This window comes from Hibiscus syriacus, unplaced genomic scaffold (assembly GCF_006381635.1).
Source record: "Hibiscus syriacus cultivar Baekdansim isolate YM2019G1 unplaced genomic scaffold, ASM638163v2 tig00110388_pilon, whole genome shotgun sequence".
Classification (NCBI taxonomy): Eukaryota; Viridiplantae; Streptophyta; class Magnoliopsida; order Malvales; family Malvaceae; genus Hibiscus; species Hibiscus syriacus.
Window position 1 is genome coordinate 142345 of NW_024062718.1, and position 19013 is coordinate 161357.

The window sequence follows — 19013 nt, forward strand, 5'->3', positions numbered from 1 at the left end:
AAATGATAATAACATAATGATGTGATTGGTGATTATGATGTAAATGTAACACCATTTTAGTTTTAATGCCTAAAATAATCTAAAATAACGTCATTTTTTAAATTAATGGTGTTTGGAAACTATTTTCATAATTATATTTAAAATGAATATCATTCTTAAAAATCTACTGATGATTTAAATATCACATTAAATGTTTTATCAAAATATAAATATCATATAATTATAATTTAAGAATGAGATTTATTTGGGAAAATTTAATTTATTTGATAATTATTGAGTACTAGTTAATAGATGTGTAATAAGATAAAAAAATTATAATTTAATTTTTAATATGCAGGCTTCTAACCCTAGTTTCTTCTTCTTCTTTTATACAGCTGTCAATCTTTTATTTTCTTCATTTTATAATTATTGGTGGCATTAACGTTGGTCGTTAACCGTCGATATTTATTATTTTTTTATTTTATTATATTATATATTTTTTTTCTTATTTTGTTAATTTTTAATAATTTTGTATTTGTTATACATTTTTATATATCTTTTGACATGTTTTCAATCGTTTGATCGTTATTTTCGTTTATATTTTTTTAGGATTGAATCTAACATCACCACGATTGATCAAGATAACGCTCATTTGTTATCATATTGATCTTCTTCTCTGCTTTAGACCCTTAGATTGGATTTAGATATGCGATTTGTGTTCGTGGATAGATTTCTCACGTTTGATTCTGATTTACGATTTGTCAGTGGTCTTTCAATAGATTGATAAATTTTTGTGGTTTGTTTTTCGATACAATCAGATCTATTCGTATCTATATTTTGTTCGAATTTGTTTGGTTAAGTATTAAACATTTTCCTTATATTATCCTTTTTTGATCTTAGTAGATAATTTCTTATGTTAAAGATTATAAGAATATGTTCTTATTATGTGTTTAAATTTACAGCTGTGATTGTAAATTCTCCTTATAATTTGAATGTTTTTAATAAACTAATATTTCTATCTTGTCAAAGAAATTATAATTTAAATATCACATTATATATTTTATTAAAATATAATATATATTATATTCATTTAATTCTTTCTACTACTTGCATATCATAAAATTAATTTTAATTACTATTCGTTAAGTAAGAGTCCATAGTGGACTTTTTTCTGAAAGAGAAAATAATGTGATTATATTAAAATATTTCTTATAAGATGCGAAATCATCAATAGAATCTCGTTAAAATTCAACTTTCCATGGACTTTGTTTGCCAATTTTGAGAATTCTATTCCAAATACCATTATTTAACTTTATTGAATTGAATGAGTAACTCGATATTTGAATAGATCCTATAAATTGTTTTCTTCGTACTTAAAATTACAATCCAATGTTGCTAATTCAATGGGAAGTTATTATTAAATAAGTTTTAGTTGAAATCTTATATAAAAATTATGAAATTGTTATGATATCAATTTTTAACCGGAAAAACAAATTATTATAATAATTGAAATTAAAATAATTTTATAAATGAATCACTATATAATTAGTTGTTTCGGTTATGAAATACTATAATAATTTGTCTTAGAGTAATAATTTCATTAAGAAATCTGCCTCCAATCAACTCATTTATTTATAACAATAGAAATTACATATATTATTCAATAATGGCTCACATTTAAAATCCCAAATCTCCAAAACAACATAATTAAATAAAATATCTCAAAACAGAAAATAAAGCATAGTGAGTAATAATGGAGAAAACATAAGAAATACGGGAAAGAATGAGGCGTAAAAGCACCAGAATCAGCGGAAGCTGGCTCGGAAGGAGCATTGCCGGCGACGGTGGTGATCTTCATCTTCATGCCCTGCTCGCAATGGCCCAATGTTCCACAAGCGAAGTAACGAGTGCCCACCTTGTTGAGTTTCACGACATCGTTGCCTGTGTTTTTGGTGTCTAATGATGTTCCCAGGTCGCAGTTTTTGTACGCTGTCCCGCTCCCGAGCTCCACTACGCTGTGCAGCCCTGAGGAGTACTTGAAAACTGTTGCCCAAAACAGAAATGAAAGCTTTTCATCCATCTTCATCGGCAATGATAATGGTTACAGTTAAGTATTGCAATGTATCAAAGAGCTTAAATTCCAGATTTAACGTACCAAGTTGGTCTCCGACCTTGAATGTTTGACCCGAAGCCCATGTGTTAAGGTCCACTGATTCATCCCAACCTTGGCTACCTCCAACCACATGTTGAGTTGCAGAGGCTCGTTTTGCTATTAATGGCAGCAGAAAGAATAGCACGAAGAAAATTCTGGACTTACCCTCCATTAATCTCATTTCTTCACTTCTTCCTCTCCTTGGCCTTTGTTGAGAACTTGCTAATGCTATATATATACATATAAAGGAAAAGAAAAATTTATATATTGTACCGTGAAACTTTGATCCAAGATTAAGAAATAATGTTATTCGATTTCGAGTGTGAGTGACGAATATGATATTCCATCGTATCCATGTCCAAAAATGTGTTGAAAACTGATGCCAAAGAAGTGTAAAATTTTGGGTTATCTTTTTTCCTGGATTGCCTGCAAAGCTAAACCTAGTTGGTTATAAAGTCATGGAAACTTGGCGTTTAAACAAAGCTATGATGGCAATCATTTTCATCAAAGGGGTCTTTTCCTGGTAATGTAACATACCATAACTTATATTATTATTTCAGATGAACCTGTAAACCACAATTTGGATTTCATACACAGCAGTTACAAACATATGTATATATAATATTTTCGATGTCATATATTTAATGTAATGCTTTTTACATTGCCCGAATCTCTGGGACTTCATTACATCCCATATGTAATCATGACCCCCTACCCCCAATACTTCATTATATCCGAGAAAACTTCTATGTTATATTGCGAGCACGAACTCTAGGACTTAAGTTCTGGGCTTCTTCAACCTACTTGCCGGGAAACCGATGGCTACTAAGGTTTATAATTTACTATTGCAGGGCTCATTTTCTTCTTCCTTTCGCTAAAACTATTACACGAAACCAAGCTAGGAAGGCAACTTTGCGTGGAGCTAAGAGGCTTCTCCTTAAACATGAGGTTATCACCATTTGCAGTCCTTTTACTACTACACCAGGAGTTGGTTCGAGAGACTTGAGGGGTACCATCAGCAGATTTTGGAGGTAGTATTTCTTGGATTTTTGGTTTGACTTCGAGCTTTCTATTCGCAGTGTCCTGGTTGATCGAGGCATTCAGCTCATGAACAACATCTTGATCTTCATTAATGTTGTCACGGAATAGTTCAACCAGCTTCTTTTTCTTTCCAGGGTACGTTTCCCAAGCTGAGCCAGGAGATCCATCCTCAGTGGCCTTGTAATTTCTAGGTGCCTCCATGGAGAAGCTATTATGATGTAGGGGGGTATTACCACCAGATGGAGTGAAATCTGCATACAGATGTACAATATTTGGATCGGACAACAATAATCAATCAGAAAAACACGATAACTAGAGACTGATTTCTCAAAAGGAAAAAAAATGGCAATGGAGATAGCACGGTGATTCCAGCAGGAGTTAGCAGAAATTTCGATCTTTTACTCGTAAAACATCCAAGGAACAATAGTCCCGGCCTATGACACTGGTACTCCCATAAAAACTAAAACGAAGTGTTATATAAGCATAAACACAAGAGTGCAGTAGGAAATAACATAAAAGAAATGAACAGATATGGTGATTATGTAAAGCTTGCCATACGAATCAACTCAAACCGGTCTAATATCCTTACCACCGTTAACACTGAAGAAATCGTCATCACAATCCAAATCCAGGTATGCTCGGGAATCAAAAAAGGATTCATCTTCACTACCTGCAAAAACAGAAAGTCATCGTTACGCATTGGCATACTTATGATAGAACATATCTAGAAACAAGATGAAAATCTGCATCAACATGATGTAGATCATTACTATATACAACAATAGACTATGAATTCCAATCTCGAAAGAAAATTCAACATGTACGAAAAGCAGAGTAAAAAACAAAAATTTCGAAAACTGTAGCATCCAAGTCCGCAATACAACCTCAATTTGTTATTAGAAACATACCAGCAGTTCATTTCTACAGAAATGAACTTCATATTCCCACTGCCAAGATGATCAAAATCGATAGCAACGGTACATTATTAAGAGACAACAAGACTAGCTTCAGAAGAATGTCATCTCTATGATATTTAACTGTCATTAATATAAATACCAGTAGTCCTGTGATACATAGGCAACAGTATTGAATTGAACATAAATTCAACATCAAGTAAGGACCACAACAACATAAGCCGATATTGTTCGCATTCGGAAGAATGTCATCACTACAATATTTAACTGACATTAACATCGATATCAGTAGCACTGTGATGCACAGCCAACTGCATTGAATTGAACACAAATTCTACGTATAGGTATAGCAAGGACCACAACAATGAACAACATAATCCAAAATGTCCATCTTGTGAGTTTTTTTATATCCATAAGAAAAGCTTGCTTAAAACCAATTGCTCTTCCTTAAAGAGTGGTCCATCCATTGACAAGCTTTTCACCAAGGGCAGCTAAATCTACCACATGATGCCCTGCTGAAAATATGGAAAAACGAAAAGAAAATTGGCCCTAAAAAAGATGAGTACCTCAAAAAAATCAGACAAATTGTCAAGAACTGAACTCTAATCCAAAATGAATTAATTAGTAAATAATTTAAAAGTAAAACTACAACATGGAGATGAAGGGGGAGGAGGGAAGTCAAAGAAAGGGTCTAAATAATCTGAGAAAGAGAATGGAGCCCTAAAACTTAAGCTAAGAATGAAATGCTAATGCCCCTTGAGAAAAACCAGAAATTTGAACCCAAAAAAAAATGAAAAGGCACCATATTTATCTCATAATCAACAGAGTCATATACCAATTTCAATTACGCAGACATCCATTGCAGACATTGAAAAACATACAGTTTCTAAGAAAGTAAAAAACTAAATCACTTGCTATCAAGATCGAAGTACTGATAGTAAAAAAAAGAACAACTTTGACAATCCTTGCATCCGTTTACATCATATCATCAAAGCAAAGCATAATCCACAAACATTAAAAAGGGGAATAAAAAAACTGAAAATGTTCCCTTTTACCTAAATAAAACAAAAAAGATTGAGATTTGAGAGTAGAATCACCGTTGGCAGCATCGGGTTTCTCCTTAACAAGTGAAGGTGGGATGATGAGATTGTCTGTTTTAGACCCAAAAGAGAGTCCAATTTTCATGGCCGATTCTTGAGAGCTCTTATGCACTGATACACACGAACCCATCTCTCTCTTTCTCTTTAGTTTTTTTTTTTTTTTTGGGATACCTGCAACTCTTTAAAACCTTGACATCAGTTACTCAGTAAAACAGAGAAAAATATGAAGCGTTTCTTCCTTTTTTGTGAATGGAGACTGCAACACCCGAAGGCATAAATGGGAGAGAGCGTTTTATTGGCGTTATGCTAAATGAGTAGACAATGAGAACCTCCCCCCTTGAGCACAGCAATAACCATAAGCAAAGCGATGCATGAAATAAATTTTTTTAAAAATAAATATTTTAAAAATCAAGATAATCCTATATTTTAAAATAAGACAATTAAATTATTTGAAGAAGAATTTTAAAAGTGTTAATATTCAGACAAAAATGTATTCCTTTATTTATAACTTTTAAAAATTACACCATTGGAGTTTCATTAGTAAAAAATATAGAAAATAATATATTAAAAATAATATGGAAAATATTAAATTTGTAAAATTAAATTTTTAATAATATAAAACAACAAAATATGAACTATAATTAAATAATTTTTTTATTCTATAATAAAATTATGTGTGTATCAAATTAAACAATGATTAAAATATTGAATTACAGAAAATTCCCCGCACATTTCCATTTTTAAATACTCTTTTACCTAAATAATTAAATTCATTTTTTTAAATTAAATCTATTAATCTTTTTTACCAACCATTAGAAAATTCTTATTTTCTTTTTTACATTTAATATATAATGTTCGAATCAATTGATTGAATTCATTCTATAGCTTTGAATTTCTTCAATTTCTTTACTTTATAAGATGCTAATTCATGGCTGTTTCTCGTGCACGGATAAATAAATATGTATGGATCTAATTCTTGGATTCCTTTCATTTGTGCCAGCTAGCACGAATATGTACTGCATTTAGACACAGATCTATAAATAATTTTAATGGTAAACACACATATATTAATAACGTATAATTTTTAAATAAATAAACACAAATAAATTTTTATTATAAAGTGCAACACGCCCAAACCAATTCCTGATCCAAAATCAAGACAGATTTGTGAACCTCACGAGCTCACAAAGAAGCAATCCACAAACGATTCGAGTACTCACATTGGAAGAAAATATGATCTCTCGATTCCTCCCCCTATGTACAATAAGCACGGAGCCTCCACATCCAAACTAAAAAATCAATATATTCCTAGTTGATAGCTTGTCAAGAACGACCATCTAAGCGACCATCGAGTTTCTACGAACATACCCTGAATGCCAGATAACCCTATCCCAGGTAGCTTAGACCTTTGCTCTCTAACAGCTTTCCAAATACTCGCAACTGAGTTTAGGGAGTGACGAACCAAATCAGGGAAACGAGCAATCAAGTCACGGAGACGCAATAAACTTCTCTAAGTTCAATTGCAATGTTGGGGAAAAACATACAGCTAAAGGAAGACACCTTTAAGGACATATTTATGAATTCAAGCAATTCAAATGGATTCCTCCTGCAGCAACAATTTATGAATCAACAATACGGAGCAAACTCTATTTCATACCTTCACATTATGCAAGCCTAGGTCTCTCTGACTTAGGGGTGCAAATCCTCACCCAACTCACCTTAGCTCCCTTAACAGGCTTGTCCAGATCTTTCCAAAAGAATCTAGAGCACAACTAATTAATGTACTTGATCACAACATCCGAGAATAGGAACTACCTAAATTCATAAGCGTTGAATGCTATAAAGAACAAACTAGATAAAAAAATTTAAAAAATAAAATTAATTATTAAATGATAAAAATATATATTTAACGGGATAGAAAAATAATTCAAAGAGTAGGTGATAAAATATTTTTTTTAAAATTAAGTGATCATAATAGAAATAAAGAGAAAGTGAATAAATGCGTAATTTAGCCATAAAGAGTAGTTAACGCACGCCAACAAATTTGAGGAATAAACGGTGCCGCTTAGACAAATCTATCTACCCAGGTCTCCAACTTCGACGAACCTCTTCTACCTCAGCCACCGGTCCATCGTCTCTTAAGAAAGCCGTCCGAAAACATCTGCAAACCCGAAAAAGGAAAGGCCACAATCGGGTCGGATTCCAAATATGGGTGTAACACCAAAAATCGCTCCATCCATGCTCTCATCCGATTTTGCTAACTTAGCATCGGAGGCAAAGCGCATGCTTGACTTTGGAGCTGATTGGCTTCATATGGATATCATGGTAAAAACCTCTAACTTTCCTCTTTTAATGGATAATTAATTAGAAGAACATTTATTTTAAAAGATCTAACCCTTTTTTGGTTCTGGGTTTTCTTTTGCAGGATGGGTATGTTTCATTGCTTTGATAAAAGTTCTCTCCTTGTAGGATTTTGGTTCTTTTTCTTTCTCATTCTTCTCAACTTTTTTTTCTTCTATTTTTATGATTTTTTTAGCAAAGCAAAGGAGACACTTTAAGTAATCAGAATCAATGGTTGCTATGCAATTTTTTTTATGAATTCTGTACTTAGGCTGAGGGTATGATTATATGTTGGGAAAGTGATGAACTATGTATCCATAATTGTTAATATCTTGGAAAGTGATTAGAAAGTAGAAACATTGGAAAAGAATGACTAATTCTAATTGTTTAAATTGAGTAAATCTTCTGTGATTTTAATGACTAATCCATATTGTTATATTAGCACTTGAAATTGGATTGATTTTTGCAATATGTCAGTTATTCATGTTTTTTAAGCTGTGTTCATTATATTTGCTCTAGTTACTTAGATTTGCAGTTTTATGTTAATGGCCAGGTTATTTCTGTTAATTTTATCGAGTACTTCTAGATGATTGATTACTTGTTGAATTTTGTTATATTTATATACAGGCACTTTGTCCCAAATCTAACTATCGGCGCTCCTGTCATTGAGAGTTTAAGAAAGCACACAAAGTAAACATTCTTTATTCCCTGGCACTAATATGGCTCATTAATATTATTAGCAAGTTTGACAACTCTAAATAGATCAAGCATTCTGCTTTTCCTACAGGGCATATCTGGATTGCCACCTTATGGTTACTAATCCGATTGATTATGTTGAACCTATGGGTAAAGCTGGTGCATCCGGTTTCACTTTTCATGTTGAAGTATCCAAAGGTGGGTTGTGATCCGGTCTTTCATTTTCATTTTTGTTTTACTTCCTGAAATCTTATCTACGTCTCATATTACTAGTTTCTTATGCAATAGTATCGGCTTTTGCAGAAAATTGGCAAGAACTTATAGGAATAATTAAGTCGAAAGGCATGAGACCTGGTGTGGCGTTAAAGCCTGGGACACCAATTGAGGAGGTTTATCCTCTGGTATGAATTCCTTGTCTGATTATTTAGATTTTGAATCTTTTGTTTTAGCTGGTTCTTGGAATTGATTGGGGTTCAGACTTCAGCCTAATGCTTCGATCACCATTTTGTCGTTTTCTTAAAAAGCAAAGATTTGTGTCAATGTGATTGAATTCTTCTCTTTGGTGGGTGATTGTCTATTAGATTGACAGCGAAAATCCTGTGGAAATGGTTCTTGTGATGACTGTAGAACCAGGATTTGGTGGACAAAAGTTCATGCCAGAAATGATGGATAAGGTTCGTATCATTTTTTCTTTCTATGCAAAAATCTGAAGCAAAAGTATCCAGATTGGGTAGATTTACCCAACCCAACCCACCCGTCCTTTTCCTTGTCTCTTTATTTTTGTTGTTAGTCGACCGTTGGCTGATCATCTGAAATAGTTTTTTCTTAAAAAAATGGAACGTTATGGTTTAAATTACCAAAGAAAAACTTTAAGCGCACAATTGAAAAAAATGACAAATGCTGAGGATTATTTTAGTCATTATGCCTAGATTTTATTTGAATGACATTTTCTTTTACTTGCTTTGAAGGTGAGCACTCTAAGGAAGAAGTACCCATCACTTGACATAGAGGTAAGTGAAGTTCTTACTTTGTAATATTCTAGGACTTATTCGTAGCTCAAATTCGGTGATGATTACTTATTCGAAACCACCATCTTCTTTCATTACTGCAATGTTATGTTACAATGATCCTTCATTTTAGTTGAAGTATTCGTATACAACATATATATAGGTATGGAGATAGGACTTTCCAAGGATCCTCCAAATACGTGGATGAAATTTGTATCTGACGGTTACACTCGAGTCCGAGTAACTTAGCTGAAATGACCAAGTGTTGAAGCTTTTTTGGGGTTGTTTTGCAGGTGGATGGTGGTTTAGGGCCTTCAACGATCGAAATGGCGGCTTCAGCAGGAGCAAATTGCATTGTTGCAGGGAGTTCAGTATTTGGAGCTCCCGAGCCAGGGGCAGTTATATCCCTTATGCGAAAAAGTGTTTCGGAAAATCAAGAGAAATATTAAAACATTTTCACATGCATTTATGGGTTTTCCATGAGAATATGTATAACAGAATATACAAACATGATAAGTGTTGAAATCCTATAAAATGATACCAATGTTCATCATCTCATGGTGATAATTTACAAACTGCCCTGCAATATGTGAATGAATAATATTTTGACTCTTGATACCTATCATGAAACTTTGTTTCCTGTTTTATATGGATTCTTCCTGATATCTTATCTGATCTATTTTAGAGTAAGTGCTCAAGATTGTTCTTCGTGCTACACAGCTATTTAAACTGGGATTCTTGCAACTAATTTTAAAACAGATGAGAAAACAAACCCAGAATCAAAACCCAACACCAACTGGTCTTATTAACAAAGCAGAAAACGGGGTGAAAGATGCAATAAATCACTCGCAAAGAACTCGTAATAGTGGACATCGGCCTTGGATAAGAGAATGATATCCATAGACAAATGCCCTGAAATCGAGATAAACCCTTGCTTTTGAGAACCCTGTTTTATTGTGTACCTGTGTTCTTCATTTCTCCCATGTTTTTTTAAGTAAACCCTCTATTTTTTTTTCTCCCATGCTTGACAATGTTGTTAGTTTTTAGAATATTGACACGATTTTCTTGTTTTTAATTTTCTCTTTGGGAAAAAATGCTTAAGAGAACTGAAGAACATGGATTTATTTCTTTTTACCAGATACAGTTCTTAAGTTGCCCTCAATTTCCCCCCCCCCTTTTCAAGGGTGAGCTAGCAATGTTGAAACACAAATGCTTGTGAATTCAGTATACAACTTACTGGTATGCCAATTAAATTATTTTATGGCGTACAACAGCACCTCTTAAATTTAAGTTTTTTTTTCTCCCGAATTTAGATGTTAGAATTATGAATAATATATCTGAAGTTATTTAATTATGTTCAAATAAATATATAAATATTTTAAAAAAATCATTAAATTTATCAACTCTTACAAAGTGATCATTAAACTCCTTAAATAATATCCTTAAATTGATTACAACTTATTATTAACATCATACTAACAAATTTTTTTATAAATTTTAAATCTAATATTAATTGCACTTAAGGTGCGTTTGATTCACGGAATGTAAGATTACCAGTAGGAATAAAAGATTACCAGGGAATAGGATTACTGGGAATGTTGTATTTTGTGTTTGGTTGGGTTAGCAAGAATATAAAATTAACGTGTTTGATTAAAGGAATAAAAGATTATTGAAATGTATATTTGACCAAATTGTCCTTATTATATATTTGTTTTTTAACAAGTTGGAAAATATTTATATATTTTATTTTAAAATTTAAATTCATAAAATTTATATATATATATATATTTACAAAATTGAAAAAATAAAAAGGTTTAATGAAAGAGTAAAATTTTATTTTAACCCCTGAACTTCATATAAAATTTTAATTATAGACTTTTTTTTTTGTAAATCTAAAATAATTTAAGGATAAATTTATAATTTAACATTCGTAGAATTTTTATTATTCAATGACAAAATAAAGATATTTTTTAAAGAAATTTTTTTAAGGGCATTTTAGTCCAAAACGCCAGTAATCCAACAATACCTGAGAAAAGGAAGGTAATGACATTCCCCATAATATACTCCAAAAAATCCACTATTAGTAATGTAAGATTACCGGGAATGACATTATCGACCAACCAAACGGGGGAATGTGGATTCCATTCCCATGAGAATCTCACATTCCCCCAACCAAACACACCCTTAGAGAAGAGGATATTGAAGGGAATACTCTTAATAAGTCTAGAACCCATAATTAAAGGAATAAAGATGAACAATTTGATCAACCAACCAAATATACATACTTCATAATTTAATAACAATATAATAAATTTAATAATTATTTTATTCTCTTTTAAAGTTTAATAATCAAAACCATCCTTTAAATATGAGTAGTTTTATCGTATTACAGCTTAATTTTAGATTAAAAAAAAGTACAATTGAAAATGTTAAAAAATTAATATTTTAAATTACGCTTAATCTAAAATATTAATCTTTTAACATTTCAAATTAGTCTTTCGACCATCCTTCTTAGACATTTTCTTCTAATATAGTTTTGTTATCTATTATATATTTTACCCCAACAATCCAACATTATTGGAGACTGATTCCAAAGTTAAGCTGCAACGGGATCCACGTGTCACTCAATGAATCTTCAACCATTTCTAAAGCTCCGGACAACTTCTCTGTTCCAAGCCGCAAATCGGATGGTGACAATACATCGTTTTCCCGGATCACAAATTACAACCACATGATATTTTCAATCACCGAACCAACAAACGAAAACTGACACGTGTCAATGCCACGGTCGTAATTTCTCATTCAACAGTGGCATTTGTCTCTTTCCCATCTCAAAACGAAACAAAGATCCTCTGCTCTTTCGTTAACCCTCTCCCACAATTGGCCTTCTCTCTCATCCCTCACAATCCTACAGCCACCATTGCAATGGCTTCCCTCCCCAAGCTCCGAGCTGCCACTGCCGCCGTTTTCACCTTAGTTAATCCACTCCGATCATTTGGATCCGCCGCTGCTTTGGAGCTCCCCTACGACGATGAATATTTCGACTACGAACAAGCTCACCAGGATTGGCGCTGGGCTCAACCGAAAATTAACATGGATGGGTTGGCGACTGAGAGGGGAGTACAGTGGGTGCTTATAGGGGAGCCTGGGGTCAAACGACATGTTTATTCGGAGAGGCTCTCGAAGCTTCTAGAAGTTCCACATATTTCAATGGGCACCCTCGTTAGACAAGAGCTTAATCTCCGCTCTTCTCTTTACGAACAGGTCTAAATTTTAGTGTTTTTTTTAAATTTGGGTTGTTTTGTCTGTTTTTGAAGGTTCCTGTAAATCTGTAATATCGGAGAAGATCCTTTTCTAGCGTAAAAGATTACACAGAAATTTGTAAATTGTCTGATTATTGAACTTTGTTTAATATTTAATATAGTGAAGAATGCTAATGGCTTGATGTCATTTGGGTTTTAGATTGCAAATGCTGTGAATGAAGGGAAGCTTGTTCCAGAGGATGTAATTTTTGCTTTGTTGTCTAAGAGACTTGAAGAAGGTTACTATGGAGGTGAAAATGGTTTTATTCTTGATGGGATTCCTCGTACCAGGATCCAAGCTGTAAGTAATATGTGATTTTGATAGTGTTTACATTTAGGGTTTCTCCATGTTTATATATAGTATTATAGTCCTATTCAATTTTAGGCAAATCAATTACCTTTTGGTGCTAAGATTTTAAAGCTGAATTATTATGAACCCTTTTTTTTAATGTTTCATTGAATTGCTTGTTCTCTTATTTTTTTCTTGCAGGAGATTCTTGATCAAATTACCGACATTGATCTGGTTGTGAACTTTAAATGTATTGAAGAGTATATGTTGAAAAGTACAGAAAGCGAGGTTCTTCACATAGGCAATTCCAAAGATGTAGGAAATTCCTGGAAGAAAAAAGTCCATGTGTACTCAGAGCAGGTAATGACATTGGATTATCCATTTGTCTGCAACATGTTATTTATTAGTTATTATTTTTCTGGTTAGTGAAATGCATGTGTGGCAATATGATAAACCATTGGATTCTTGAAATAAGTATCAAATGTGGAAAAAATTTCCTCTCCGAATAATCGTTTTGATGTATGTAGGCGAAGTTGGTGGAGGATTATTACAGTAGGCAAAAGAAGCTTCTCAACTTTCAGGTGTCTGGTGCACCAGCAGATGCATGGCAAGGTCTTTTGGCTGCGTTACATCTCCAGCATATCAATGCTCTCACTTCTTCACAGAAGCTGACGGCGTAAACGTCACTATTCTTTAAAAAAACTAGTGATATTCCGTCGCTATTCTTTAAAACTAGTGATTGTCTCTATTCTTTAAAACTAGTGATGTTCCGTCTCTATTCTTTAAAACTAGGGATATTCTGGCGTTGTAGTAAGCATGTAACTATTGAGTGATAGACAAGTTTTGTAAGTGTTGCAAACAACCTAGTTGGATTTGCCTTCAAGTTTTGTTTACCTTTTGCGAGTTAATATGCAGTTTGAAAGCATGTAATGTATTTTTGCTAAGTGCACAGATGATCATTGACCTATATATAACATAAAGATTGCTTTGTGTTCTTCATTTCCATCTACATCATTTTGTTTTTCTAATTAAATGCCAAAAAGCTATGTCTCTTAAAAGTATTTTACCATTAATAATGGCTTTGGTAAAAACAAGTATAGTGAATCTTTGATTTATACATGAATGATTATATAGAATAACAAACCAAAATTTACTTGCATATTTACAGCTCAAGAAAGAAAACGGTAGTGTCAACCATTTATACATACTCATCCACATATGTAGTCTATGATTTATTCCGAGTTCATCCACACATCTCTTAGGAGTTTATATCTGATGGCATTTTGATAGCCATTTCCCTTTGATATCCAGTTGGGCTTTGATTGAACAAATGATGGGAAGTCATTGAAGATTGAAGATAAGGGTGAGTTCAATTCATCGAGTTCATCATCGCTTACGTGTGATTTTCTGAGGACTGATGATCCACTTCTTCTCAGGTGAGATTTGCTTCCATCTTCTCCAATGATGCTAGCAACAGATGTTGCTGAAGGTGGCGAATAAACCGGAGCAGATGCTGCACACGGAAAATTTGTAATAGACCCTTCCCTGGCTTCAAGAGGATCCTTAATCAAAGTAGAGGCAAAAAGGGACTTATCAAACAAGCTAGCACTTCTCGAGGAAATCGTTACACGGTTTTACTCGAGTAAAGTTCTTTTCCGGAGTAGATATGTCAAGAATGCATCATACTTCATGAATTAAATTAACATTTCAAGTTCAAGTCATACGCACATGGAAGGTGTCTAATCTATGAGTACTTCAAGATTATAAGACTAACCTCAGCTTCCAGGGCTTCAAGCACATCATCTGGAACTGGATCGGGGCAAAACTCATCGGGGACAAAAACGTCAAGAACTCTCTTGATCAATGTTGCAGCAAATGCTGGACATACCTTTGAAGATAAAGATTAAGCAGCGTAAATAAGCATCAAAGCAATGACTATGAGCCCCGGAGATAAACCAAAAGGTTTAAAGTTAGGGTGCTGAACCTCTTCCCTGATGGGTTTACTTAGAAGCATGTCCTTGGGAAGCATCATGAGATCACTCAAAGCATTAAGGAGATTGAAAGACTTTAATGACGTGATTTGTCGCTCATCACCGTCATCCTTGTCATTCTCGTCTCCAACCAAGTCGTCATCATCAATACCAAAGAGATCGGTCAACCATCTAGACCAGTTTCCGATCTGACATCCACAAAAATGAAATTTTTTTGCTTCAAAGGAGAAAAACCAAGGTACTATCACCAATATCAAAATATTGCAAACATTCGCAACTACCACATGATAATGGTTTTGATGGATTATGATACCATAATACACCATTATCAAACTCAAAGATTAATCTCGAGACACATTTGCATTGCTTACTGCATTTTTCAGTTGTGCACCAGCACCGAAACTTGTTTTCCCAGCTGGAATGGGAAGCACCAGAGGATTGCTAATGGGGTCAGACACAGGATCAGTAGGGATTTCATCAACAGAATCACGAAGAATGGCATTGAACATTGCCACATCTAATCTAGCCACGCATTGCTCCATTATCTAGATGCACGATAAGGATGGATTATAATTAAAAGGGAAACAAATCATCACATTACTTAAATTTCGTAGCAGCCTTTAGGATAGATGGTAAAGCAACAATCAGTTTAGCTCTTCTAGAGTTTCTCAGTTTTACCTCCAATGCTTTTATAGTCTCTTATATTAGTTTAAATGTTAATATACCAACAAGAAAGCTGGTAGTTTCAGTCTTTCAAATGCCCTAGTCGGCTCACTGCAAAATATAGTGTCTTGTGCGTTTTAGCCAATTTTCAAAAGCAAAATATATTTACCAGTTTAGACAGCAAACACAAGCAGCCACATTCATGCCCTGCAGCTCGAACTGGGCAAAGTCTTTCACAAGCATCCTTGAAAGCCTTCTTCCAATGATCTAAAGAAAAGTTCCTTTGGTCTTGATTACTTGAACTACGTCTCCTCTCATAGCTTTTACTTGAGCCAGATCCCACCTATCAACTTGTATAGCCACAGATTGCATATGTGGAGTGAGAGTCTGAGATGGAAATAAGGAACATAATTTGGTCAGACAACTATCAGAGTATGACAATCAGTGTACGATCATGTAATAGAAAATCTTTATCGATGTAAAGGAAGAAAAATAGTTTATGGGTTACCTGCCACCAGACAGACTCGATGATTCTAGAAAAGATCCATGTTTCAACCATTTCTAGAGCGGAAATAAAGACAAGTGGGTTGTCCCAATCACTAGAAGTTTTATTTTCTTTTCTCCCAGGAGATGACTCTTTCCATTTCAGTGGAGATGATGCTGGTTTCTTTCCCTTTCCACCTCCATTTCTTTCCATGAGTCCAGCAGAAAGTGGTAACTTTAACTCTCTGATACTTTCATTTATAATTGCTCGCAACACAACACAGTTTGACAACCAGAATGTCAATCTGTAGTTATCATACATATGATCTATGAGCTAATGAGAAATCATGCATATGATGTATGGGTTAAAAAAATAAAATCCAATTGCCAGCCCTTGTAAAGATTGTTCGTGTGAAACAACAAGATTCATGATTTGAACGTACCTTGGAACATCATTTCCACATGCTTTTGTAACCAGAGCAAGTCCGGAAACAGCACTTCGAGCTGCACTCCCTTTCCTTAATTGGGATCCTTCCTTACAAGCATGAAGATACAGCCTAGAAAGGCGTCGAGCTGGAGCATGCACTTTACTCATGGAGCTTCCATGCTCGGCAACTACTGAATACAGAGAAGCCTCGATGGCAGCAGCTTCTCTCAACTCTCCTTCAAGCATCTTTATCCTGTTTTCCAACTGCTGCAATTTGTTATCCAAAACGGCACTTCTGGTATCCTTGGGATATATCTTCGAGACTTTCCTTTCGTTGCTCAATTTGCTTCTGAAGTTCCTGCCCCATGGTGTGCATCTGCTGCAACACCAACTTCCTTCGACTCCCCATTCTGTTATTGCCCAACACCCATTGCTCCTAGCCAAGTCCGATGAAGCTCGAACGTACTTGGCATTAATTAGTCTATCACTTTTGCTATATTTGTTCCATGATTCCCCTGGCTTAAAACATTTTCTTCTGATTGAATATTCAATTGCCCATTTTCTTCCAAGTATTGTCCTTCATGTCTGTTTTCTTGCCAGCCATATCCCGAGTATCCTTCCAATGAACAATCATATGCATCATCAGCAGCTGAAGCCTTAGAACCAGAAGATGTATCTTCCTTATTTTGATCACAATCATTGCTACTCATGCTGCTCTTGATTTCATCGAGCGTCTTTTCAATAGTCAACGATGATGAAGACAAATGAAATTTATGGGTAACAACATTTTCTCGTAGAGGTGAATTGGAACCATAAGGATTAAATGTGGAAGCACGAGCATCCACAAAGCTCTCAAAGTCTACACCTGTCTTTGCCATGTTCAACTTTGAAGCCAACTTATTTTCCCCTTTAACTTCTTTGCCATCAATAACAGCAATTGATCCATTCTGCAATCCAGTTGCAATGAAAAAAAGGTGCATTCCAGTTAAATAGTTCTTTCAAATAAAATTTTTCCAGCATTTGGACATAAAGGAAATAAGAAGTTACCTTTTTATTTTGAGGAAGTGAACTACTATTAGATTCCAACGTTGAAGAAGAAACGGTCAGAGATGAGTGTGAGGAAACATCATCATCAGTGAATGAAGCAATCTCAGCTTCTTCGGCATATTCTTCATCCATGAGAGAAGAAACAGACTCACTTCTTTTCCTGTCCTGTGGTAGCTCCTTCGACAGGCTGCCTCTCAATGAAGAAATGTTCTGACCCTTGTAAATTCGATCAATTTTAATGAACAAGATTGGCTGAGCAGTGTTACTACTATAGCTCCTTTTTCTGTTCATCGAAACAGTAACATCTACCGTCTCTTTGATAACACCATATTCGGCCAAATCCACTATGCCGGTCGCCAACAACTGGATCTTTTCCCTTCGAGGTTCATACAAGTTAAATTCTAAGAAATTCTTATTAAACATCAGCATCCCGGCCTTTAACAGACACGTCCCTCACTAGATTCACGGCTAACTTAAATGACTCATTAAACTCGATCTTTCCCTCGCCAACAATCGAACCGAGTGTGGGCGAAGCAGTTTTGGTAGACCCCGAATTACGTTCACCATTTTCCCACTGAATCAGGACGGAACGAAGTGATCTCAGTGACTGTGACGGTGGCCAGGGTTTAATCTCCTGAATTTGGATTAGATACTCAACGCGAGCCATAGGCCCTCTCCGGTTCTTTGCATTCAAACCAAGAACCATTATTGCACAAACACACTAGTATTTGATCTTAAACTGTTCAATCCACAGGAAAATTGAATTCCTGCAATGCAGAAAGCATTATAATTTCAATAGAGAAAACTTTGCTTCACAAATTAAACGCACAACTAATTTGTAAACCCCAAATACAGTTAAAGAAACCCTTTTTTTCCTTTCAACGTTTCCAGCATTTTCTCAGCAACCAAACATACAAACGTATATCTCCGAAAGAATAAAAAACACATACTCAAAAGCAACCTATTTTTCACTTTGGGTACACTGAATGAGGGAAGAAAATTTACCAGTAGAATTAGAAGAAGAGCAACAGCAATAACATCGGCAATGCGGAAACTATAAGAATAAAACACCGCTTTCTGGAGTGGTTTCCAGTTTCCATAGTAGAAGAATAAAACAAGCTGAGAGATATATTTAAGGCCTTTCTTTTTGAGGTCCCGAGGATGTCTGGCTGGCTAAACGCTGACGTTTTGGAAGGTTCCGTTGCGTCCCTTTCCCTTGTTCACTTTGATCGTGATGCCGTGGCGGAAATGGTTCATATTAATTTAAATATCACGAAGACGTAAAATGAGATCCTGTCACGCGTTTGGGAGGGAAGTGAAGGAAACTCTCGGGTCTTTTATGTGTAGTTTGCGTCACACTTTGGGATATCGCGTGGGATTAAAGTGAAACAAGTGTTTCCTTTCACCGACAACAGACTGCTGTTTTTCAGTTCCCAATTATAACGCTCGCATCCTGGGAAAGTGGACTCCACGCTTTTATGTCTAAAAATAAAATATAAATACCACTTCAATTACAATATTAATATTAGTGGTTTCAAAATATTAAAAGAAAAAGGAAATAATCTGTATAAAAATAAAAATT

At 34.5% G+C, this 19013-nt stretch overlaps 4 protein-coding genes and 1 pseudogene across 4 annotated transcripts; 2 read left to right on the forward strand and 3 right to left on the reverse strand.

Moving 5' to 3' along the window:
* Positions 1-1624: 1624 nt before the first annotated feature.
* LOC120122961 (blue copper protein 1a-like) lies at positions 1625-2308 on the reverse strand. Its single transcript, XM_039141987.1, has 2 exons — positions 2135-2308; positions 1625-2022 (listed from the first exon to the last, which is right to left on the reverse strand). The coding sequence occupies exons 1-2, from the start codon at positions 2301-2303 to the stop codon at positions 1640-1642; spliced, it is 552 nt and encodes a 183-aa protein (XP_038997918.1). The 5' UTR covers positions 2304-2308; the 3' UTR covers positions 1625-1639.
* Positions 2309-2660: 352 nt separating this feature from the next.
* LOC120123008 (uncharacterized protein At3g27210-like) lies at positions 2661-5485 on the reverse strand. The gene is made up of 3 exons (XM_039142027.1): positions 5184-5485; positions 3762-3842; positions 2661-3423 (listed from the first exon to the last, which is right to left on the reverse strand). The coding sequence occupies exons 1-3, from the start codon at positions 5314-5316 to the stop codon at positions 2957-2959; spliced, it is 681 nt and encodes a 226-aa protein (XP_038997958.1). The 5' UTR covers positions 5317-5485; the 3' UTR covers positions 2661-2956.
* Positions 5486-7281: 1796 nt separating this feature from the next.
* Positions 7282-9795, forward strand: LOC120122993 (ribulose-phosphate 3-epimerase, cytoplasmic isoform-like). The gene is made up of 9 exons (XM_039142015.1): positions 7282-7511; positions 7612-7616; positions 8154-8216; positions 8314-8420; positions 8526-8623; positions 8804-8896; positions 9191-9232; positions 9523-9693; positions 9739-9795. The coding sequence occupies exons 1-8, from the start codon at positions 7395-7397 to the stop codon at positions 9676-9678; spliced, it is 681 nt and encodes a 226-aa protein (XP_038997946.1). The 5' UTR covers positions 7282-7394; the 3' UTR covers positions 9679-9693; positions 9739-9795.
* Positions 9796-12068: 2273 nt separating this feature from the next.
* On the forward strand, positions 12069-13547 carry LOC120122848 (probable adenylate kinase 7, mitochondrial). The gene is made up of 4 exons (XM_039141895.1): positions 12069-12493; positions 12692-12832; positions 13022-13180; positions 13348-13547. The coding sequence occupies exons 1-4, from the start codon at positions 12155-12157 to the stop codon at positions 13498-13500; spliced, it is 792 nt and encodes a 263-aa protein (XP_038997826.1). The 5' UTR covers positions 12069-12154; the 3' UTR covers positions 13501-13547.
* Positions 13548-13915: 368 nt separating this feature from the next.
* Positions 13916-18527, reverse strand: LOC120122849 (annotated as a pseudogene).
* Positions 18528-19013: the final 486 nt, after the last annotated feature.

What these genes read in the sequence shown, in the direction of transcription:
- LOC120122961 (XM_039141987.1), bottom strand. Translation starts at nt 2,303, where the DNA reads ATGGAGGGTAAGTCCAGAATTTTCTTCGTGCTATTCTTTCTGCTGCCA. An exon ending in CAAGGTCGGAGACCAACTTG is followed by an intron (nt 2,023 to 2,134) that starts GTACGTTAAATC and finishes TTTGGGCAACAG; the next exon opens with TTTTCAAGTACTCCTCAGGG.
- LOC120123008 (XM_039142027.1), bottom strand. Translation starts at nt 5,316, where the DNA reads ATGGGTTCGTGTGTATCAGTGCATAAGAGCTCTCAAGAATCGGCCATG. An exon ending in GAAACCCGATGCTGCCAACG is followed by an intron (nt 3,843 to 5,183) that starts GTGATTCTACTC and finishes CTGTTTTTGCAG; the next exon opens with GTAGTGAAGATGAATCCTTT. An exon ending in TTTCTTCAGTGTTAACGGTG is followed by an intron (nt 3,424 to 3,761) that starts GTAAGGATATTA and finishes ATCTGTATGCAG; the next exon opens with ATTTCACTCCATCTGGTGGT.
- LOC120122993 (XM_039142015.1), top strand. Translation starts at nt 7,395, where the DNA reads ATGGGTGTAACACCAAAAATCGCTCCATCCATGCTCTCATCCGATTTT. An exon ending in TTGAGGAGGTTTATCCTCTG is followed by an intron (nt 8,624 to 8,803) that starts GTATGAATTCCT and finishes ATTGTCTATTAG; the next exon opens with ATTGACAGCGAAAATCCTGT. An exon ending in ACCCATCACTTGACATAGAG is followed by an intron (nt 9,233 to 9,522) that starts GTAAGTGAAGTT and finishes GTTGTTTTGCAG; the next exon opens with GTGGATGGTGGTTTAGGGCC.
- LOC120122848 (XM_039141895.1), top strand. Translation starts at nt 12,155, where the DNA reads ATGGCTTCCCTCCCCAAGCTCCGAGCTGCCACTGCCGCCGTTTTCACC. An exon ending in GCTCTTCTCTTTACGAACAG is followed by an intron (nt 12,494 to 12,691) that starts GTCTAAATTTTA and finishes TTTGGGTTTTAG; the next exon opens with ATTGCAAATGCTGTGAATGA. An exon ending in CTCGTACCAGGATCCAAGCT is followed by an intron (nt 12,833 to 13,021) that starts GTAAGTAATATG and finishes TTTTTCTTGCAG; the next exon opens with GAGATTCTTGATCAAATTAC.